Source organism: Humulus lupulus, chromosome 4 (assembly GCF_963169125.1).
Source record: "Humulus lupulus chromosome 4, drHumLupu1.1, whole genome shotgun sequence".
NCBI classification, from domain to species: Eukaryota; Viridiplantae; Streptophyta; class Magnoliopsida; order Rosales; family Cannabaceae; genus Humulus; species Humulus lupulus.
In genome coordinates, this window is record NC_084796.1 from 222,358,621 (window position 1) to 222,379,830 (window position 21,210).

At 32.3% G+C, this 21,210-nt stretch overlaps 1 protein-coding gene across 2 annotated transcripts; it reads left to right on the plus strand.

Moving 5' to 3' along the window:
• The first annotated feature begins 9,714 nt into the window (after positions 1-9,714).
• On the plus strand, positions 9,715-12,837 carry LOC133831242 (probable glycosyltransferase At5g03795). Of its 2 annotated transcripts, none has more exons than XM_062261473.1 (4): positions 9,715-10,482; positions 11,066-11,331; positions 11,414-11,762; positions 11,873-12,837. In XM_062261473.1, exons 1-4 carry the CDS (start codon positions 10,093-10,095, stop codon positions 12,539-12,541), a joined length of 1,674 nt encoding a protein of 557 aa, XP_062117457.1. In that variant the 5' UTR covers positions 9,715-10,092; the 3' UTR covers positions 12,542-12,837. The 2 variants fall into 2 exon arrangements, with proteins under 2 accessions (XP_062117457.1, XP_062117458.1); XM_062261474.1 differs by having other exon boundaries at positions 9,716-10,482; positions 11,069-11,331.
• The last annotated feature ends 8,373 nt before the right edge of the window (positions 12,838-21,210 follow it).

Genomic DNA, 21,210 nt, shown 5'->3' on the forward strand with positions numbered 1-21,210 from the left:
TTGATCATCTTCTAATTTCTCAAAAATGATAAATAGTAATAAAAATTTCTTTCTTTTACACAACTTGATTGAGAATAACAAAAGCCACTTCATAACATGAAGTAAAGATCCATGTCTCTAGTACTATATTCCTATGCTTGAAATGAACTCTCGAACATCTTTCAATAATTTTACTCTATTCTTGTTGAAATTTGACCATGCAATCCACGAAGCTATGTGACATCTTTCTTCATTAGAGTCGAACTACAATAGATAAATCTTTTTCACTCAAGTATAGTATCATAAGAATAAAATAAAATAAAACGTACCATTCAATTTCAAATTTTAAAATAGGAGAAAAATATGATAATTTGTTTGTAAGTATAAAGAAAGAAAAAAATTGAGAATCTTAAATGAAACACTTTAAAATATCTTGAGCTTTTTCATCAAACACTTGCGAAATTGTTCTTGTAGGTTTTTACTAAACAAGTTTTTCAAGAAAAATAAGATTCTCATCTTTTCTTTAATTTGAAATCCTACATAACAAATAAAAATAAGTTTGAATCTTTTTTAAAAGAAAAAAAAAGTTCTAGTAGTGAATTTCGAAATATGAAATTGGAGAAATAGATGATAAATTGTTTGTAAAAATAAAGAAAGTACAAAAATGATTGAAAGTCTTACAAGAAACACCATGAAAAATCTAGAGCTTTTTCATCAAACACTTTAAAAAAAAATTGTTCTTGTGAGTTTTTACTAAACAAGTTTTTCAAGAGAAAAAAGATTTAGTCATCTTTTTGAATTTCAAATCCTACATGACAAATTAAACTAAGTTGGAATTTAAAAAAAAAAAAAAAGATCTAGTAGTGAATTTCGAAATATGAAATTGGAGAAATAGATGATAAATTGTTTGTAAAAATAAAGAAAGCATAAAAATGATTGAAAATCTTGCAAGAAACACTATGAAAAATCTAGAACTTTTTCATCAAACATTTTTAAAAAAAATTGTTCTTGTGAGATTTTACTAAACAAGTTTTCAAGAGAAATAAGATTTAGTCATTTTCTTGAATTTCAAATCCTACATGACAAATAAAACTAAGTTGATTTTTTTTTAATAAAAAAAAAAAGTTCTAGTAGTGAATTTCGAAATATGAAATTGGAAAAATAGATGATAATTTTTTTGTAAAAATAAAGAAAGCACAAAAACGATTGAAAATCTTACAATGAACACTATGAAAAATCTAGAGCTTTTTCATCAAACACTTTCAAAAAAATAATTCTTGTGGGTTTTCACTAAACAAGTTTTTCAAGAGAAATATGATTTACTCATCTATGTGAATTTCAAATCATACATAACAAAAAAAAATTGGAATTTTTTTGAAAAAAAAATAAAAAATCTACTAGTGATTTTCGAAAATAACTTAGAAATCTTACTTGAAAACACTTTCAAAAATTGGAGCTTCTTCAATAAACAAGTTTTTTAAGATGAGTAACTTTTGTTTAAAAATATATAATATATATATAAAATTTGAAATATGCATAATTAATTAGCCAACTAATTGTAGTTAGAAAGATAGGAGTCATTAATGCATAAGGAATGAATCTGGAAAGAACAAGGAATGGAGAAGGAATGAAGATATGGAATCTTGGGATGAATCTTAAATAATGATTTTTTTAATTATTTAATCAAATTAAAAGATGACTGCTATGTCAGTAGGTAGCCCATTACCAAGTTTGAAAAAGTCAAAGATAGCATTAATTAATATATTTAAATGTGGACCATTCGATCTTAATCCAATGACTATTAATGGACAACCCATCCATGGGGAAAAAACTCAATCACCATTAAAAGTGAACTCATATAAATATATATATATATATATGTTGGTATACCAAGTCATGTAAATGCCCTTAATAATTCATATTATATAAATTTCTGAAATCTTTGTGATGATCAAAGTGGGGATATTTTATTTGTATTAACTTACTATAATGATGTAATATTGTATTAAGTTTTGAAGAATGAGAAGTATAAATATTCAAATTGTACAAAAGTTTGTATATTATCTTAAGCTTATTATTGAATATTTAGTAAGTTTATCTTTAATTGTCTCATGTTCCTCAAGTTTATCTTATCAATGAAATTTTTCTCCAACAATTGATAAACTTAATGTACTCATATTTTTTTCTATTAAAAAAAGTCTTCATAAAGTAATCAAATAAAGCATTAATGTTTTATAATTTTTAATTTTTTCTCAATGATCAACTCATTTGATTTTAAAATGTTACTTCAAAACGGTAATTCGTTAAAATGTTATTGAAAATTAATAATTTATGACCCAAAAATAATTTTTTAAAAATTTAAGAGCATTCATCTTTAAAAATTCCAAATAAAATAAATAAATACAATAAAGCGATTTTATTAGTAAATTTAATTAATAAAATAGTGTGTATAAGGGTCAATTTTAAATAAAAATATTTTATTAATAAAATTTAGAAATTGTTTCCCCATTTAGTAGTACAATTTTATAATTTGTTTTATGAAATATAAATCATAAAGTAATTTAAAGAAACTTTATGGTGAAATTTAAATAAAATGATTTATTTAATGATAAAAATTAAATTAATAAGATTAAGAAAATCGCATTTGGTAATAAAATTTTATAATTTATTTCATAAAATGCAAATTATAAATTTGTGTCAACTACATAATATGTTTCATAAAATTCAAACTTGTTAACTTTTTTTTAGTTATTGTTATTAGGAGGGTGTCATAATACCAGCAGAGTTAGATTTGTTATGGAGCGTATTCTTGGACGCTCTTCTACACACTTAAAAGGTTGGGGTCGATCTTTTTCAAGTACAACTTCTACTTCCCAACACAATCCAACTGAGTCAAATAAGCCAACATATGATGAGCTAGCCCAACGCCTTGATGAAGCAAACAACTGACTTGATTCTACAAATGACCAACTAAGTATTGTTGTAGAAATACTAAGGAAAAACAATATGATGCCACTGCCTCCGTCAGATCAATTTTCTGATGCAAATGTCGGAAATTCTCCCGTCCCTTCAATGCTAGAGGAGCAAGATGATTCTTAGTTTTTTTTATGTTTTTAATTCAAAACTTTAAAGATAAATTATTATGGACATTTTATCTTTTATGTTTGTTTGTTTGAACATTTTGTAATATATGATTATTTAATTTTATAAAAGTTGTTTGTTTTTTAATTAATTAAATTAATTTATCATCTATAAATAATTAATTTTAAATATTTTCCAAAATAATAATTCAATACTACCTACCAATAAAATTATACTATTGCTTACATATATTTAAGTGTAGGTAAATGTGAGAACTTAATACCTACTAATAAATTAAATTATTGGCTACACATATTTAAGTGTAGGTAAATGTCCGACCCTGATACACTGCCACGTGGCCCAATAAGCTACTGTTACGTGCCACACCATCTGTCACGTCACCTGCCATGGTGGAATACACGTCATTTTCCATGTCAGCTTTCTTGATACATAATTGCCACGTGGAGTGCCACATCACTTGCCACGTATAATGCCACGTCAAACACTAGGTCAATGACGCTGACTCATTTTTGTGGGACCCACACGATTTTTACCTACCAATATACTAATAGTAGGTAATAATACATTTTTCGACTAACTATTACCTACCAATAGGTTATTGGTCAAAATTGGTAGGTAAAGGGATTTACCTACCAATGCACCATTTTTACCCACAAATAAAATTGGTAGGTAAATGCCGAATTTCTTGTAGTGACCTACTGCAGGAGCTCCCTTTATTAGGTTTATTAATTTTTGTCATTTTCTTGGGATTACTTAATTTTAATAAAAATATCATTTGCTCCAAAAATGAAAATATCAATAATGTTTTTTAATTTTTCTTGTCAACTATATCATATGTTTGACAAGAGATTAATATAATAAATTGAAGATTTGTATAACAAAAAATAAAATTTATTTTTTATATATGTTGACGCGATTTTTCGCCAACAGTGAATCAAGAAAAGAACAAAGTTGAATTAATGCTTGATGGTAAATCGAAGTAAGAAAATTACTCTCAAGAACACTGGTATTTTTACGTGGTTCAGTAGTTAAAATCTACCTAGTCTACGAGTCTATTTTATTACTATTTCTCTCTCTCTCTCTATTTTGACAGAGTCTCGGTATTATAGAATAATCGTCAATTTTCCTGTCCAATATTCTCAACATTTATAGAGAAATTCCTTGGACAAGTTTGGGTAATCGCGTGAGTCAATCACGGATTTGCGTATATATTACATTTATTATGAAATATTCCTATTTATACTAGGATATGATCTGATCATGAAATAAATAATCTCCTAATATCTAGGACATTAACTATCACAGGCTGGTCATAAATGATCGTATAAAGTATCCGAGTCTTTAGAGATCTGTGGACACGCCATATCTCCAAGTTACCACAAGCTTGTATCATGGAAGTTGTGCCTTATAAATATTACAATCTCACGCTTTTCAATTTATGAATCCCTAGCTCGTGCAATCGTCATGAAAACCGTGCTGTCAACGTAGAGAATACATAGACTTATAGGCTATTCCTTCCATATAGTTACCTGCCTGCTGTACATGATCTGAGTAAAAACTCGTGGTGAAATTAGGAAACAATATATATATATATATATTTATATATATATAAGTATATAAATATAGAAGTATAGAATTTTCTTTTAAATTCTGACAATAACATAATGTTTTTCAAAAATAAATAAAACATTTATTCTTTGTATTGTCATATTTTCCTTCAATTATTTTTATTTATTTACTTTTTTTTATAAAGGACTTTGGAAAAAGAGGAACAAAATATACTATAAATATATCTATGCTATTAGTAAAAGAAGAGTGCATAGCTCTTCAACCATCTTTTTTGCCATTATACATCTCTCATATTTACTTTTATTTGTTATAACAAAAATGCATACTTTCTAATTACATGTATCTATTTAAGTAATTTTACTTATGTTTTTGTTTTGGACTGTTGCATGTTTTTGTTTTTGTTTTTGTTTTGGACTGTTGAATGTTTTTGTTCTGGACTGTTGTGATTTTTTTTGGCAAACTTTTCCTCAGCCCACGACCCACGTACCCAACCCCTCTCTCTCTCTCTCTCCACGGCATATATATTGGGACCCTATATATTTTCTCTCTCTCACTCTCACCGTGGTATATATATATTAAATATTTACTAGGAAAAATTCATTCATTTATGTATTATATACGAATTAATTTCAGTATATAAACACATTATATCTTCAATATTAGAATATAACATTATTAGTGTAATGATTTATTATTGAAGGTAGCATATTATATATATAAATGTAATATTATTAGTGTAATGATTTATTATAATTCTACATTTTTATATTCACATGAGATTAACAACTAAAATAGAATTTAGTTCATTCAATTAATATACTAATTTAATTATTATGAGTTACTTATAATTAAATCTACTTTAAAATATATGTATATTTAAATGTAGTTTATAATTAATATTTACTATGAAGGAATAGAAAAATCTTATTATATATATGGCTAAAGTTGCCGTAAAACATTTGAGATAAATATTTAAATTAATTACCCTTCAGTCTGACAAATTAAATACAAAGTATATTTTGTTGCTTTGTTCAATATTTTATTTTCTTATATTCTAATAACTACCCAAATTTAATAAATTACTTAAGGTTGTTTAGTAAATTTAATGTCATTTCAGAGTTTTCTCCATTCTACTTAGCATTATTCTATTTTCTTTCTAGCTCAGTCAATATTCCTCTAGCAATATATGTACATTTATTAAAGCTTGATTGTGAGCAATTACCTTCTAGCTTTAATATTCCTTTATTATCATACAAGATTTTTATTATAATACTAACTTAGTTAATATATATACAAAAAAAATTGGTTGAAGTAAACATACATTTAATTCGTACATATATTGAGAAATTGAAGAAAAATAATATTTTTTTTACTATTTTATATATTTTAGGCAAATTCTAGAGTGTATCCTCTCGTATTTTTAGTACGTGAATAGTTATAATCTAAATTTTTTATATGACGATATATATATATTGTAGTTATTTATGATATCTTGCAAATTTTTTATAAATTCTAAATAATTTATTGTGCCAAAACATGGTTCAAATAATCTATTGTATGTGTGCCTATTTTTTTTAATTTTTTTTATATAAGTATATATGAAACCGACTATTTCGATCCTATAAATTATACATATTATTTTTTTGAAAGTTTGATGTGATATTCTAAATAACTATAATTTACACTCTCAAATAAAAAAAATAAGATATAACTTTTCAAATACCAAAAATACAGATAGATGTACCGATATTTCTTAATTAAAAGAAGTACAAAGTTCTATTATTCTTTTAGATTAATAATAAATGAAAAAAAATTTGTTATAAAACTTAATAAATTTATACGGGTACAAATTTTTATAATTTTTTCATTAATAATCAAAAAGTAATAATTTACTATAAGTTTAATAAATTTATATAGTATGGTGATAATTATGTAATGCTACAGCACGTGCCATACACGTGCATATTGTCATCAAAACGAAAATATCTCTTACAAAATACAAAATTTATGACAAACTCACTGCTCCTATGAAATAAATATTTTCTAAATTCGATATCTATTAGTTATCACCTACAAAATTTATGAATCGTTATCACCTCTTTTGTTTTTTATTCTTTTTGTTTTTTCACATTAAAGAAAACAATTAATAGTGAAAGAAAATGACAGCTGATTTACTTTGACCTCGATCGATTCCCTGTTAAAATAAAATATTTAGTTATAACTTTTGCTGTTATGAATTATAATCACCTCTTATTATATTTTTATGTTAAGTGTTATTATTTCTTTTTTAGAAAATGTTAATACACCACGTTGTTTTTTGGGAAAACTTGGGAATTGCAATTCCAATTCTAGAGGTGCAACCAAAACAAACATTTTTACAAGTTTTTGAAAAGAAAAAAAAAAAAAAACTTAAATGCTTCCATTGCCTATGCGTTGTTGGCTAAACAAAAATATCGACAAGACAACCCTAATATTTGAACCCTAACTTGGATCGAGAATGCCAATTGTTGCGTGATCTAATACTCACATTTATGTCTTTTTTTCTTTACTTATCATTAATGCAAAATAATCTTTTTTTAATCTTAGCATATTCAACCATCGAAGCATTTTTTATTTACTTTAATTTAATTCTAAAAAAACGAAACAACTTTAAAATATGGATCACTAATACTAGTGAACGCTTTTGAAAATAAAATTAATAATCTCGTACTTTTGAATGAGATAAATAATGATCATATGCCTATCACACTATTTCAATATTCTAGATTATTTAAAATATTTAGTTAAGCGTTGTTGAAATTATGTGTGAAGAAATATAGTTTTATTGTTAAATAATTAGTAAGGATTTAACAAATATATATTTTGAAAGAGTTAAGTAATTAAAAGGGGTATAGAGAAAAAAAAAAAGAATATGATGAATATATTATGTCCTAATAATAAGGTGTATTCCTCTACCTTATTATCATTATTTATTAAGAAAACAATTGCAATGCCCAATACTACATAATTAATATCTACTATAAATATGTCAATTAAAATTTAAAGTGCAGTACGCAACTATTCCATAGCAATATTATCTTATTAATATTAATGTTAAGAAACACTTTCCATAATGAATACCCGACAAAGATAATAATGTAAATATCACGCATAAACATAATTAGAATCACTCACACGTATAAGTTGTGGTTAATTAAATAAAATAATTAATTTCACATAATGTCTCTATATATATTTCTTTAAAAATATTTTTAAGTAAAAAAATGTTTTTTTTACCCTAGATACTCCTCAATATTATTATATATAATCCCATAAACTTAACAATTGGCGGTGTGAACTTTTGCTTTGTCGGTCTCGCCGTGCATGTCATGCCACGGATAATTATAACATATTATATAAATATAGGCCCCTATAAATATATTCATGTTTTTTGGGATATATATATATATATATTTATGTTAAGTGTTTTCATAAATGAACCTCGTTTATATTCAATTCTGCCAACTCTCTCCGGCCGCCGTACATTAATTATTAGGTTATGAATATTGTGTTAATAATTTATTACTACATTTCATTTCACTATTTATATAACATGTCAAAACAGTGTTTGACTTTGACTTGTGTTGTGTAGTGTAGTAGACTAGACCCGTTGGAGAAGTAAATATGGAGAGGTGGCAAACACGAGAATAGTTCAAATACTTCTTCTTAATCTTATTAATTATGTTCAACAATATTGAAAAGACTAATATGCCCTCCTAACATATATAGAATGATATGCTAAAACGAAGTCGTGTCATGTGATTCATGTTGTTGTGTGAATTCATAACGCATGATCCGTTAAATAGGGTTGGCGATATTGGCATGGCTTGGCAGTATAGGAAAGAATATTCAACTAATTTGATCCAAACTAAAAATCTATGGCTATGCTATGGGGTATGGGTATCACAAAAATTAAAAGGAGAAAAGTCCAAAGCTATGATGGCTGCCTTGCCTTGCCTTGTTATCGTACACAAACTTTATTCTTCATCAACACAAAATGTTGAAAGTTATATATCTATATACACATATATATATATAATTTATATGATAACTTGTTGGGAAAAATTAAATCAACGGTTGAAGAGGTTGTCTACTATTATTAGTCGTCAAATGTCAATCATTAATATATCATATCTAGTTTTTTTAAAAATGTGAAATTAATTATTGATCAACAAGAGTTTTTGTGTCCTAGTTTGTTACCAATTAATTACTACTATATATATTCTTGGAAATTTTATTTTTGTACTGTTTAAAATATTATAGTGGCTGATTCTCGAAACGTCTGTTAAAATCCAAATCTATATTTTATAGTTTTCCCAAATCGCTTAAACCCTTTCCTTTTTAAGATTTGATTGAATTATATATTATGAACCAAAAAACGAAGAGAGGAAATGAAGAGAAGGATATAACTTACAAGTCGATCACTTTTGTGTCATTGACTTAATAATTTACTAATCAGACACCTCCTTTTATTCTTTAATCGAAATAATTGCAATCTTTTTTGTTTTTGGCTTTATATATTTTGTATTTAATACATATTCCATCCAATCCTTTTGTATCTTTATAACTGGGTGTGAAAAAGGATTAAATTTGGGCACTATTCAACGATCCACAAATTAAAGCAATTAATTCTTTTAGAAGATGATAAGAAAAACTTTGAATAAAAACAAAAACATTAAAGGAAGCTGATCGTTATTGAGTGATTTGTATTAAAATTGAATATATAATACAAACAAAACAAAAATGAGAAAACCATTCCCAAGTTGAGAAATTGATGAGATTTACATAAAAAATACAGTTTAATAAAACCTCAGCTAAAATGTCATAATCATGTACATAAGTGACACACATACAATGTATTTATACATATGTAGAACAAAATCTATATAATAGTGAATCAGAGGTGAACACGTGGAGTAGTGCTCGAAGTCAATTAAGACACTATATTAGAATGAGGTTTCGAGTTATAAATATCGGTGGAATATAGATATATATAGACATAGATATAGATGTATAGAGGTATATGTATAGCTGAGGTTTTGGTAACAAAAGGGTAAAATGGGAAATTAAAAAAGTTTGCATGAAAAACTCGGAAATAGAGGACCATACAAGAAGACGCCTGGCGTGATGGCTCAACCATTCAGTACCAAATGTTCTTCTTCCCAAACCCCAAAATCACTTTCCTTCCTTAATTTCTTTCTTTCTTCTTCTTCTTCTTCTTACTTCTTAATTTTATTATTATTTTAAAAAAATAGGAAAGTGACAGATTAGTATATATCAAAAGAAAAAGTTAGATGCTTTACTATACTAGCTTGTTTTGATCTTGGTTTGGATCAGCTTATATATAAGTTGGTTTTAGTTTTCAGCTATAGAGAAGAGGTGGCTTTATAGAAAATACACAATATGGTGAGTAACAAAAAATCATGGTCTGCATGTTGGACCAGGGCATCATCATCAACCCTTTTGTTGCTTATGATTCCATTGGTAGTGATTTCTGGGTTTGTTTCAGTTTTGGGACCCAAATCCTCCAACTGGGTTTCCATGTCCAACTACACTAGATGGAATTCATCATCATCAGCAGCAGAAGGAGATTTAAAGGGTATTTCTGTAATTTCAACTCCAAATGATGACAATGGGGTTGTGGGTTTGAGGTCAAACTTGCTGGTGGTAGACAATGAGAACAACATAGAAGAAGCTGTTATTTCAGCTTATGAGTCTCCACTAAACCGATCTTCTTCTTCTTCACCACTTAACATCATTGAAGTTGATCTCTCTCAATCTTCTCAAGAACATGTAAGAACTATTCTCTCACTAATTTATTATCTTCGCAAATTTACTTATAATTTTTCTTTCTTTGCTTATGTTTAATTAATTTAATTATTCATGGCATAATTTTTTTGTGGGGTTGGTTTATGGTTGAAATTAATGTAATTTTGTTTTCTTATAATTAATAAGAGCTCTCATATCTAGGTTGATGCATTCCAACAACTTTAATTGAGTACAAGAAATAATTAATTAGTTATATATTCTCTACTTGATTTTGATAACCAACCTACCACGAATGGTATCTTATTGATTCTAGGATGATCAAGAAGAAAAAGAATATATGAATCATATATGTATGCATGTGCTAGCTTTATGTCGATCCACATAATATATACATATTCTTTTGATAGTTAATTTGATCACATACTCTCTTTATTATATATGACGTGACCTCATTTATTCTATACAGCAAACTTGTCAAAAATAGCAAGTTTGCTTTTGATTACTCCTCCATACATGGTATATTCCAAAAAAGCCTTGCTAGTGAGTTTTAGCATATAAATATTTAATTAGTGAGATTTTAACTCGATTCATTATATTTGATGATTAGCAGAACATGACCAAAGAAGAAAGTAGTAGTACCAGTGATGAAGCAGGTGATGTTGTCGTTTATTTGGGAATGAATAATGAATCTGATCAAATTCCTCCTATTGTAAGAGCCAGACGACAAAGAGTGTACACCAAATTAGAAAGGCTTGAAGGGTCTCTAATTAGAGCCCGATCTGTAATTAGTGAGGCCAAAATTGGAAATCAGACTCAAGATTCCCAATATACCCCTGATGGTCCAATGTATTGGAATCCCAAAGCTTTCCACAGGTACTATACTTACTATACTATGCTACTTACATTAATATATACAATGAACTTTAATTTCACTAATATTTATTATTAATGGCAGGAGCTACTTAGAGATGGAAAGACAATTCAAGGTGTTTGTTTATGAAGAAGGAGAGCCTCCATTGTTTCACAATGGGCCTTGTAAGAGCATATACTCCATGGAAGGAAACTTCATCCACGAGCTTGAGATGAATAGACAGTTTCGAACAAAAGATCCCCAAAAAGCACACGTTTTTTTCTTACCTTTTAGCGTTACAATGTTGGTTCGTTATGTTTATGTACGAGACTCCCACGATTTTAGTCCCATACGACAAACCGTAATTGACTATGTTGATGTCGTTTCTGGCAAATACCCGTTTTGGAATCGTAGCCTTGGTGCTGACCATTTCATGCTCTCTTGCCATGATTGGGTACGTCCCACCAACCAAAACAAAAAACCTTTTGTATTAATGCTTAGACACAATAAATACGTGCGTCGTTTCTTTAGTTTCTAAACTATGATTCATTGTCGTTTTTTCAGGGGCCAGAAGCTTCTTCCTCAGTTCCTAACCTACGCAAGAACTCGATAAGAGTTTTATGTAATGCAAACACCTCCGAAGGTTTCAACCCCACAAAGGATGTCTCCTTCCCGGAAATCAACCTACTAACGGGTTTGACCGACGGTTTTCTGGGCGGTCCTTCAGCTTCCAAGCGTCCGATTCTCGCATTCTTTGCAGGGGGTGTTCATGGCCCCATTAGGCCTATACTACTAGAGCATTGGGAGAACAAAGATGAAGATATGAAAATCCATCAGTACCTTCCCAAAGGCGTATCTTACTATGACATGTTGAGAAAGAGCAAGTACTGCATTTGCCCTAGTGGATACGAGGTTGCTAGTCCAAGGATAGTTGAGGCCATCTACACCGGCTGCGTGCCCGTCCTCATCTCCGACCACTATGTCCCGCCTTTTAGCGATGTTATTAACTGGAAATCTTTCTCTGTGGAGGTGCCTGTCAGCGAAATTCAGAACTTGAAGAAAATTCTAATGAGCATTTCTCCTAGGCAATACATAAGAATGCAAAGGAGAGTGATTAAAGTGAGGAAACACTTCGAGGTGAACTCTCCTCCTAAGAGGTTTGATGTGTTTCACATGATTCTCCATTCGGTTTGGCTTAGAAGACTCAATATTAGAGTCCGCGAAGATCTGTGAATGAGATTATTTGATTCAATTCAAGTGTAGTTGGGTGGTTTAGTATGGTCTAACATGATCATGATCAGATTCTTTCCTTAATTTGGTAGTCAAATAGTAATAGAGAGATAATAATATAATAAATTTATTAATATGCACGTCTCTTTTTCCAGGTTTTGGTGAGTAATTAGCCTTTTTAATTAGATAATTAATAATTCGTATAAAAAAATCATGTTGTATCTTTTTTTTTTTGTTCTTATGTTTATTTGTATTATGGTTGTAGTATTAATCCAAATGGAGAAATTGATTTTCAAGAATTTCATGTGACCTTTTATATAAATATGTATATGATGTTTTTCAATATGCACTTCTTTCAATTTTGAGTTCTACTTCTCGCAATATGTGCTCTCTCTAATTATGGCCGTTAAAGTTTTTCTTTTTTATAATATTTTTTAAGAAAAAATCATTAATGGTCAGCTTAAACCAAATTCGTTATATAAGGGAAAGAGAATTGGGAAGGATTGTGTTAATAAAGGTGGGCAAGACACCCAACTAGTTCAGGAGTCGTCCCCCAATTAGGAATCTTGCTCGTCCACTAAAACGAAAGATAGGGCAAGAGTGTCGATGGATTTGAGCGATGAGCTAGAAGTGCAAGAAGGTGCATGGAGTGATCCACTAATGGTACAAGCTATGTTGATTAATTCCTCCTAAGTATGAGGTTGGATAGGAGCCATGAAAATTATTCTATCTTGGAATTGTCGGGGGTTGGGCCATAAATCCAGATTACATTTTCTTGGCTGAAATTAAATTTGGTCTATATTTTCTAAAGAAACAGGTGCAAAGTTGGCATTTCTATAATCGTGTTTGTGTTCCCCCTGTAGGTGTTGCTGGTGGTTTGCTGGTGTTGGAAAAAATTTATCAAATGAGAAATTGAAGCCTAAAATAGTAATGATTCAGCAAATCATTTTGATTAAAGATGAGATTATCTAAATATTGTGTGATTAATTCTGATTGATTGTTAGAAAATCACTTTGGGTAATAAATATTACCCGAATAAGTGTGATTAATTCTAATTGGTTTTCAGGAAATAACTTTGGGTAACTGCTGATATTACCAGAATATAAGTGTGATTAATTCTGATTAATTTTCAGAAATTAAAATTTTAGATGTGTTGGATATTTTGGCATTATTAATGCATTTGATTCTCACATATTTTCAACCCTCCATGAAGCCTATAAAAGAAGGTTTCTCCTCTCATTCTAGGACACACAGATACAGAGTATCATACACAATAGTCTCAGTATCTTTCTCTCTTTTGTCTCTGTAGTATTTTCTGGTGATAGAGGGAATGTTTGTTTCAAGTTTGCCTAAGCAGACACAGTTGTGCTTTCGTTCTGCTTGATAGTTGTTGTATCCTGGGAAGTAGTTGCTCACAAATCCTCTAGCACTGTTCAGGTAGAGGGGGCAAATATGCTTTAAGGAAAGCGCGTTTTGCGTGCCTTGACTTTGGTTTAGTCCTTTTATTGTATTTTTGTATTTCCATTCTTCAATTAAATATATATATATATATATGTTTCGTTCTTCTCCACTATATTATTTCTAACAATCTTAAAGCATTCTGGCTCCTTAGAAAATATGAACAGATTGAAGGGCGGAAACTATTTCTGAATTTTGTTTGTTTTGCTATTTAATCGGTGTTGATAATATTTTATTATCTTTCTATATGCTCCCAACTTTTTTTAGTTTATATAAATATATATATATCTTGATTATTGTATATTTGCACCAATTATCTGTCAAGATTCTTTATCTCATATATGTATTGATATGAAAGTTTTGTATATATGTTATATATGCATTTTTTTGGTACTTTTATATTCTGTTGTATCCATATGGAATATATCATTTATTTTATATGCATGAAACATGCATGCACCCACACACACACACACATATATATATATATGGGTTCACTCTTAATGGTGATTAAGTTTTTTCCCCATTGATAGGTTGTCAATTAATGTCCATTGGATTAAAATCCAATGGTCTATATTTAAAGATGTTAATTAATGCTATCTTTGACTTTTTCAAACTTGGTAAAAGGCTATCTGCTGACATGGCGGTCACCTTTTAATTTAATTAAATAATTAAAAAAAATCATTATTTACGATTCATTCCAAAATTCTATATCTTCATTCCTTCTATTCCTTGTTGATTCCAGATTCATTCTTTATGCATTAATGACTCATGTCTTCCCAACTATAATTAGTTGGCTAACTAATGATGCATATTTCAAATTTTATATATTATATATATATATATATTATGCAAAAATTATTCATCTTAAAAATCTTGTTTATTGAAGAAGCTCCAGTATTTTAAAGTGTTTCAAGTAAAATTTATAAGTTTATGCCATTTTCGAAAATTACTAGTAGAGTTTCTATTTCTTTTTTTAAAAAATCCAACTTATTTGTATTTGTCATGTATGATTTGAAATTCAAAAAGATGACTAAATCTTTTTTCTCTTGAAAAACTTGTTTAGTAAAATCTCACAAGAACAATTTTTTTTTTAAAAGTGTATGATGAAAAAACTCTAGATTTTTCATGGTTTCTTGTAAGACTTTCAATCATTTTTGTGCTTTTTTATTTTTACAAACAAATTATCATCTATTTTTCAAATTTCATATTTCGAAATTCACTACTAGAACTTTTTTTTTTCATTTAAAAAAGATTCCAACTTATTTTTATTTTTTCTGTAGGATTTGAAATTAAAAAAAAGATGAGAATCTTATTTCTCTTGAAAAACTTGTTTAGTGAAAACCCACTAGAACAATTTTGCATGTGTTTGATGAAAAAGCTCAAGATATTTTAAAGTGTTTCATTTAAGATTCTCAATTTTTTTTTTCTTTATACTTGCAAACAAATTATCATTTTTTTTTCTATTTTAAAATTCGAAATTGAATGGTAGGTTTTATTTTATTTTGTTCTTAGCATACTATGCTTGAGTAAAAAAAATTCTCTATTGTAGTTCAACTCTAATAAAGAAAGATGTCACATAGCTTCATGGATTGCATGCTCAAATTTTAACAAGAATAGAGAAAAATTATTGAAAGATGTTCGAGAGTTCATTTCAAGTAGAGGAATATATTAATAGAGACATTGATCTTTACTTCATGTTATGAAGTAGCTTTTGTTATTCGTAATCAAGTTGTGTAAAAGAAAGAAAATTTATTATTATTTATCATTTTTGAGAAATTAGAAGATGATCAATATTTGTGAGAAGTTGAATAGTTTACTTCTAAATTACTTATTTATTATCAAGATTGAGAACATTATTTAAATTTTATCATTTTCTGATTAAGTGTTAATGTTTATTGAAAGTTTAAAATAGTAGTTGTAGACATTAATATCATATTTAATAAATAAAAATAAAAATTATATATGTTAATTTCGAATTTAATGATTAATATATCAACCAATCCGAATTAGAGCATGATGTTAGGGATTGGAATGGATTTATGGAGACATACATTTAATATAATTAATTGTCATGATCTTAACTGTACACGTTTTTTTTATGAGAAATGATTAATAACTCAACCAACCAGAATTAAAGAATGATGTTAAGGAATTGGAATAGATTTATGGAGACATGCATTTAATGAAATTAGTTGGCATGATTTTAACTGTACATGTTTTTTTTACGATAAATGATTAATAACTCAACCATTCAGGATTAAAGCATGATGTTAGGGTATTGGAATGGATTTATGAATACATATATTTAATGAAATTAGTTGGCATTTTTAAAATTAATTGCACACATTTTTTTAAGATAAATTTTATTAATATATATATATTTATGTTTACCCAAAAATAGATTCTGATGACGTGGCAAGAATTTCTCACACGTGTTTGGCACGTGGCAGTTCTGAGTGAAGGGATTCTGTTCGACTATCGACCAAATGATTATTGCTTCATCAAGTCTTGCGGTTAAGTGCGACCAGTCTGGTCGCATGCTTCCGTTTACTTCCTTTGAGACACGCGATCTTGTAATAATTATATTCATTATATTTCCTTTTATTACCTTGATACGCTGATCTTAATTGTAATTAAGGCCCATTGGCCCATGTAACTCCCTTGAGCCTATAAATAAGAATGAGAGGGCTCAAGGAAGGGACTTTTGACTTTTGCACTTTTAATCTTTGTATTCAGAGAGAAAAGCATAGTGTGATTATCCACTGGAATTGTAATTCTCCTAAGACTTGTGAAACTCAAGAACCCTAGTTCTTTGATCACAATTTGGGGATTCGATATCAATAAGAACACTAAGTGGATGTAGGTCATTACCATATAATTAGGGCTGAACCACTATAAATTGTTTGTGTCACTTTCTTCCCATTTGATTCTCTTCTTGATTTCTTTTTTGTTCTTTGTCGTTTATTTGACTCCGTGTCGTTGGCCAAATCAAGGGTCAACATTTTGGTGCTTTCATTGAGAGTTGAACTCAAGACTTCAAGAAGATCATATGGCGAAGACATCCAAGAGAGCTGGACAGACTTAAGGCGCGACATCCACTCAACCCCCTCCTCCAAATGTGGCTGAAAATGAGCCACACTTGGATTTTGAGGAGGAAGAAATGGACTCGTGTTGCAGGACGAGTTGGCCAATCTGAGGGCCAGTCAGGAAAATGCAGCAGAGACCTTGGCGCTGCAGCAGAGGGAAATTGAGCACCAGCGTCAGGAGCTGAACGAGCGGCAGGAGGACATGGATTGTCGGCAGAGAGATGCCACGGCCGCTCTTGAAGCAGCCATTCAGTTGGCCCGAGGACAAGCTGCGCCGACCTCTCAACCGGATCAGTCACAAAATGCACCACCTCAACGGGCCCAAAATCCGAGTCCTCCAATTCAGCCAGCGAGCCCTCAAAGGCCAGAGCAACCGCTTGTTGCCCAATAGGATGTCCCAATTCAAGATCCTGAGCAACAGCCACCCTCTTAAGCTGGTCGCAGCAATCCCCAGCGCCAAAGGCAAAATAGGGCTGGGCAGCCTCCCCGAAGCCCTAGACGCCCAGGGGACGATAAGCCAAATCCACCGAGCAGGGGGCAGCGTCCTTTTGCTAACAGAACGCACAACGAGTCAGGCTCTGCGGTCAGGGGCCCCCCACGGCATAATAATGCACGGGGACCCACCGACCAACACAGACCCCCCTCTAACGCTCGGGAGATGCCATCTAGAGGAGGAAACAACGTGACCAGCCGATCACGCCATAGTCGGTCAAAGTTTAGGGACGGCTATGATTATAATGAGGTCGATTCCGGCAGGAGGAATGCTGGTCGAGGGCGTGAGGAAAGGGGTGGGGACAGAAACCCCCCACCGAGAGAAAATAGGTCTGCGAGCCATAACGCTGGGGGGCAACCCCGACAGCATAACGTCTTTGATCGGCTGGGCGCTAGCGAACAAAGGCGCAGAGAAGATGACCTATAGGACATGATCAACGATAGGCCCGAGAGGCACGATGAGAATGCTCCTCCGGCACCAGTCGCCCCAGCGATCCCAAATGTGGTTCAGGCTCAAATTGATGCTCTGAATCAGGCAGTACATTAGCTGGTCGGGAGCCGGACATCCCACATTGAGTACGATCGGAGGAAAGACACTTTGTTTGTGTAGAGGATTATTGTGGCAGAAACCCCTAGAAAGTTCAAGATGTCAGTGCTGCCAAATTTTGATGGGTACGGGGACTCAGTGTCTCATGTAAACAAGTTTGAGATACAAATGGATATTCAGAAGGTGTTGGATGATGCCCGCTGCAGGATCTTCCCCGCCACCCTATCTGACACTGCTCAGGAGTGGTTCTTTAAGTTCCCTCCTGCTAGTATAGTATCATGGGAAATGTTCGTAAAGGAATTTTACAGACAATTCTACGCTGGTCGCGTACACCCCACTGAGGCCAACCAGCTGGTCGAGATACGACAGAAGGATGGAGAGCCCTTAAAGGAATACGTCCAACGTTTTATGCGGGCAGTGACTGGAGCCAAAATAGTGGGTGATGAGGGAAAGATGATGGCCTTAACTGCTGGGGTTAGGCGCCATTCTTCCCTCTGGAACAACTTGAGAAAGAATGGGGTAAAGAGTACCCCAAGAGTTTCTTGATCGAGCTGATTGATACATTAAGCTCAAGGACGCGATTTCCAACGAAGGGAAATCGCCTATGAAAGACAAGGGACCAAAGGAAGATCCCGCCAAAGCCACCAATGGGTCGGACAAACCCAATGGCAACGACAAAGGCAACGGGAATGGAAATGGCAAAAATGGTGGAAAAAGGGCTAACAATGAGCCATCAACATCCGAAAATAAACGACCTAAAGGCAATAGATATGAGCTGAGATTCACCAACTATATGGCCCTTGTCGAAATTAGAGCAGAGGTCTACCAGGCGAACAATGCCAAGCTCCCTTATAAGCGACCAACACCTATAAGGAAGGATATCTCCAAGAGAGATACAACAAAATTATGTCATTTTCACAACGACTATGGACATGACACCAATGAGTGTAACAGTTGAAGGACGAGATTGAGTTCCTTATCAGACAGGGACACCTAAGGAGGTATGTACAATTCACACGAGGGTCTCAGCGAGAGGCTCAAGGAGGCAACGAGCAGGTGCCTGCATGCCAACGCTCGCCACCTTTACAGCCAGCTCCTGTGGCAGGTACGTTACTCACCATCTGTGGTGGCCCACACATTACAGGAGATAGTGGGAAGGCAAGGGAGCGATACACTCCAGGACATCGAGATGATGAGTGTGCAGGATCGGGCACCTAAGAAAGCTCGAACAGAGGAGGAGTTGATTACCTTATCTGAGGACGATGCCCAGCAAGTCTGATTCCCACATTCAGATCTATTGGTCATGGACGTCTAGATTGCCAATATGATAATTTAAGAGGGTGTTGGTTGACACAGGGAGCTCAATCAACATTTTTTGAACAAGTCTTCACTGGAGAGGATGAAGTTGTCCATCAAGGATCTGGAGCTGTGCAACCAAACCATATACGGTTTTTCTAGCGAAGGGCTGGCGCCAACGGGGTCGACTAGGCTCCCGGTTACAGCAGGAACTGCACCCGCAAATAGGACATTACTCACTACTTTCATAGTAGTTGATTGTCCTTCTGCGTATAATGCTATAATAGGGAGGCCTATTCTGGTCGACATGCGAGCTGTAACCTTAGTATGGCACCTTGCCATGAAATTCCCAACTAACGTACGGGTAGAATGCGTATTGGGAAACCAACGAGAAGCGAGGGAGTGCTACAATGCCTCAATATCTAAGGCAAAGAAAGGTGGGTTGAGAGAAACCTCCGGGAAAGAGTTGTAAACGTCCATAGAAGTGCAAGCCCAATCAGATGATTGTGTCACCAAATAGGGTGTTGCACAAAGTGAGGATATAGATTTGGATCCTCACTTTGGGGATTGTGATGAAGAAGTAGGACCCATCGAGGACCTCGAAGAGGTCCAACTCGATGAAGCAGATCCGACCAGGGTTGTGAAAGTCGGTAAAAACTTAGAGACAAAAACTGGTGGAATTTTTAAAGAAGAACCAAGAATTCTTTGCCTGATCGCATAAAGACATGGTTGGGATAGACCCAACAGTTATCAGCCATGTCCTGAACGTAGACAAGAGTTTTCCACCAGTACAACAGAAAAGAAGGCTGCTTGACAAAGACAGATCAAAAGTTCTGAAAGAAGAAGTCGAGAAGCTAAAGGAGGATGGATTCATCATGGTAGCGTTTTATCCATCGTGGGTCTCTAATCCCGTACTAGTTTCCAAGTCGAATGGCAAGTGGATAACGTGCATGGATTTCACAGACCTTAATAAAGCATGCCCTAAAGATTGTTTCCCACTCCCTAGGATCGACCAGTTGGTCAATGCCACTGAAGGACACGAGATCTTGTCATTCATGGATGCATATTCCGGGTACAATCAGATCAGTATGCATCCACCTGATGAGGATCATACTAGATTTCGGACCGATACAGGGCTTTACTGTTACAAAGTAATGCCCTTTGGTTTTAAAAACGCTAGTCCGACTTACCAGCGACTAGTCAATCACATGTTCAAAGAGCTAATCGGTACAAACATGGAAGTATATATTGATGACATGCTGGTTAAGTCGAAAAAGACAGAAGGTCACATAGGGGACTTGCAAGAGTGCTTCAACGTCTTGAATAAATACCAGATGCAGTTGAATCCCCTCAAGTGTTCCTTCGAAGTTGGATCAGGGAAATTCTTGGGATTTATAGTAAACTCACGAGGAATTGAGGCCAATCCTGAGAAGATCAAAGCCCTGGTCGACATGAAATCGCCAACAAAGATCAAAGATGTTCAAAGTTTAATCGGAAGGATTGTTGCTCTAAGTAGATTTATCTCCAAATCGACAGACAAATGCGTCCCATTTTTTAATCTACTTAGAGGCAACAAGAAGTTCGAATGGACAGAGGAGTGCGAGCAGGCTTTTCAAGCTTTAAAGACAACATGTCGCAGCCACCGATCCTATCGAAGCTGGTTGATAAAGAAACTTTGTTCATCTACTTGGCGATCACAGAATATGTTGCTAGTGTTGTTCTAGTAAGAGAGGAGGAAAATGTGCAAAAAGTCGTGTATTATGTAAGCAAAAGGCTAATAGGAGCAGAAC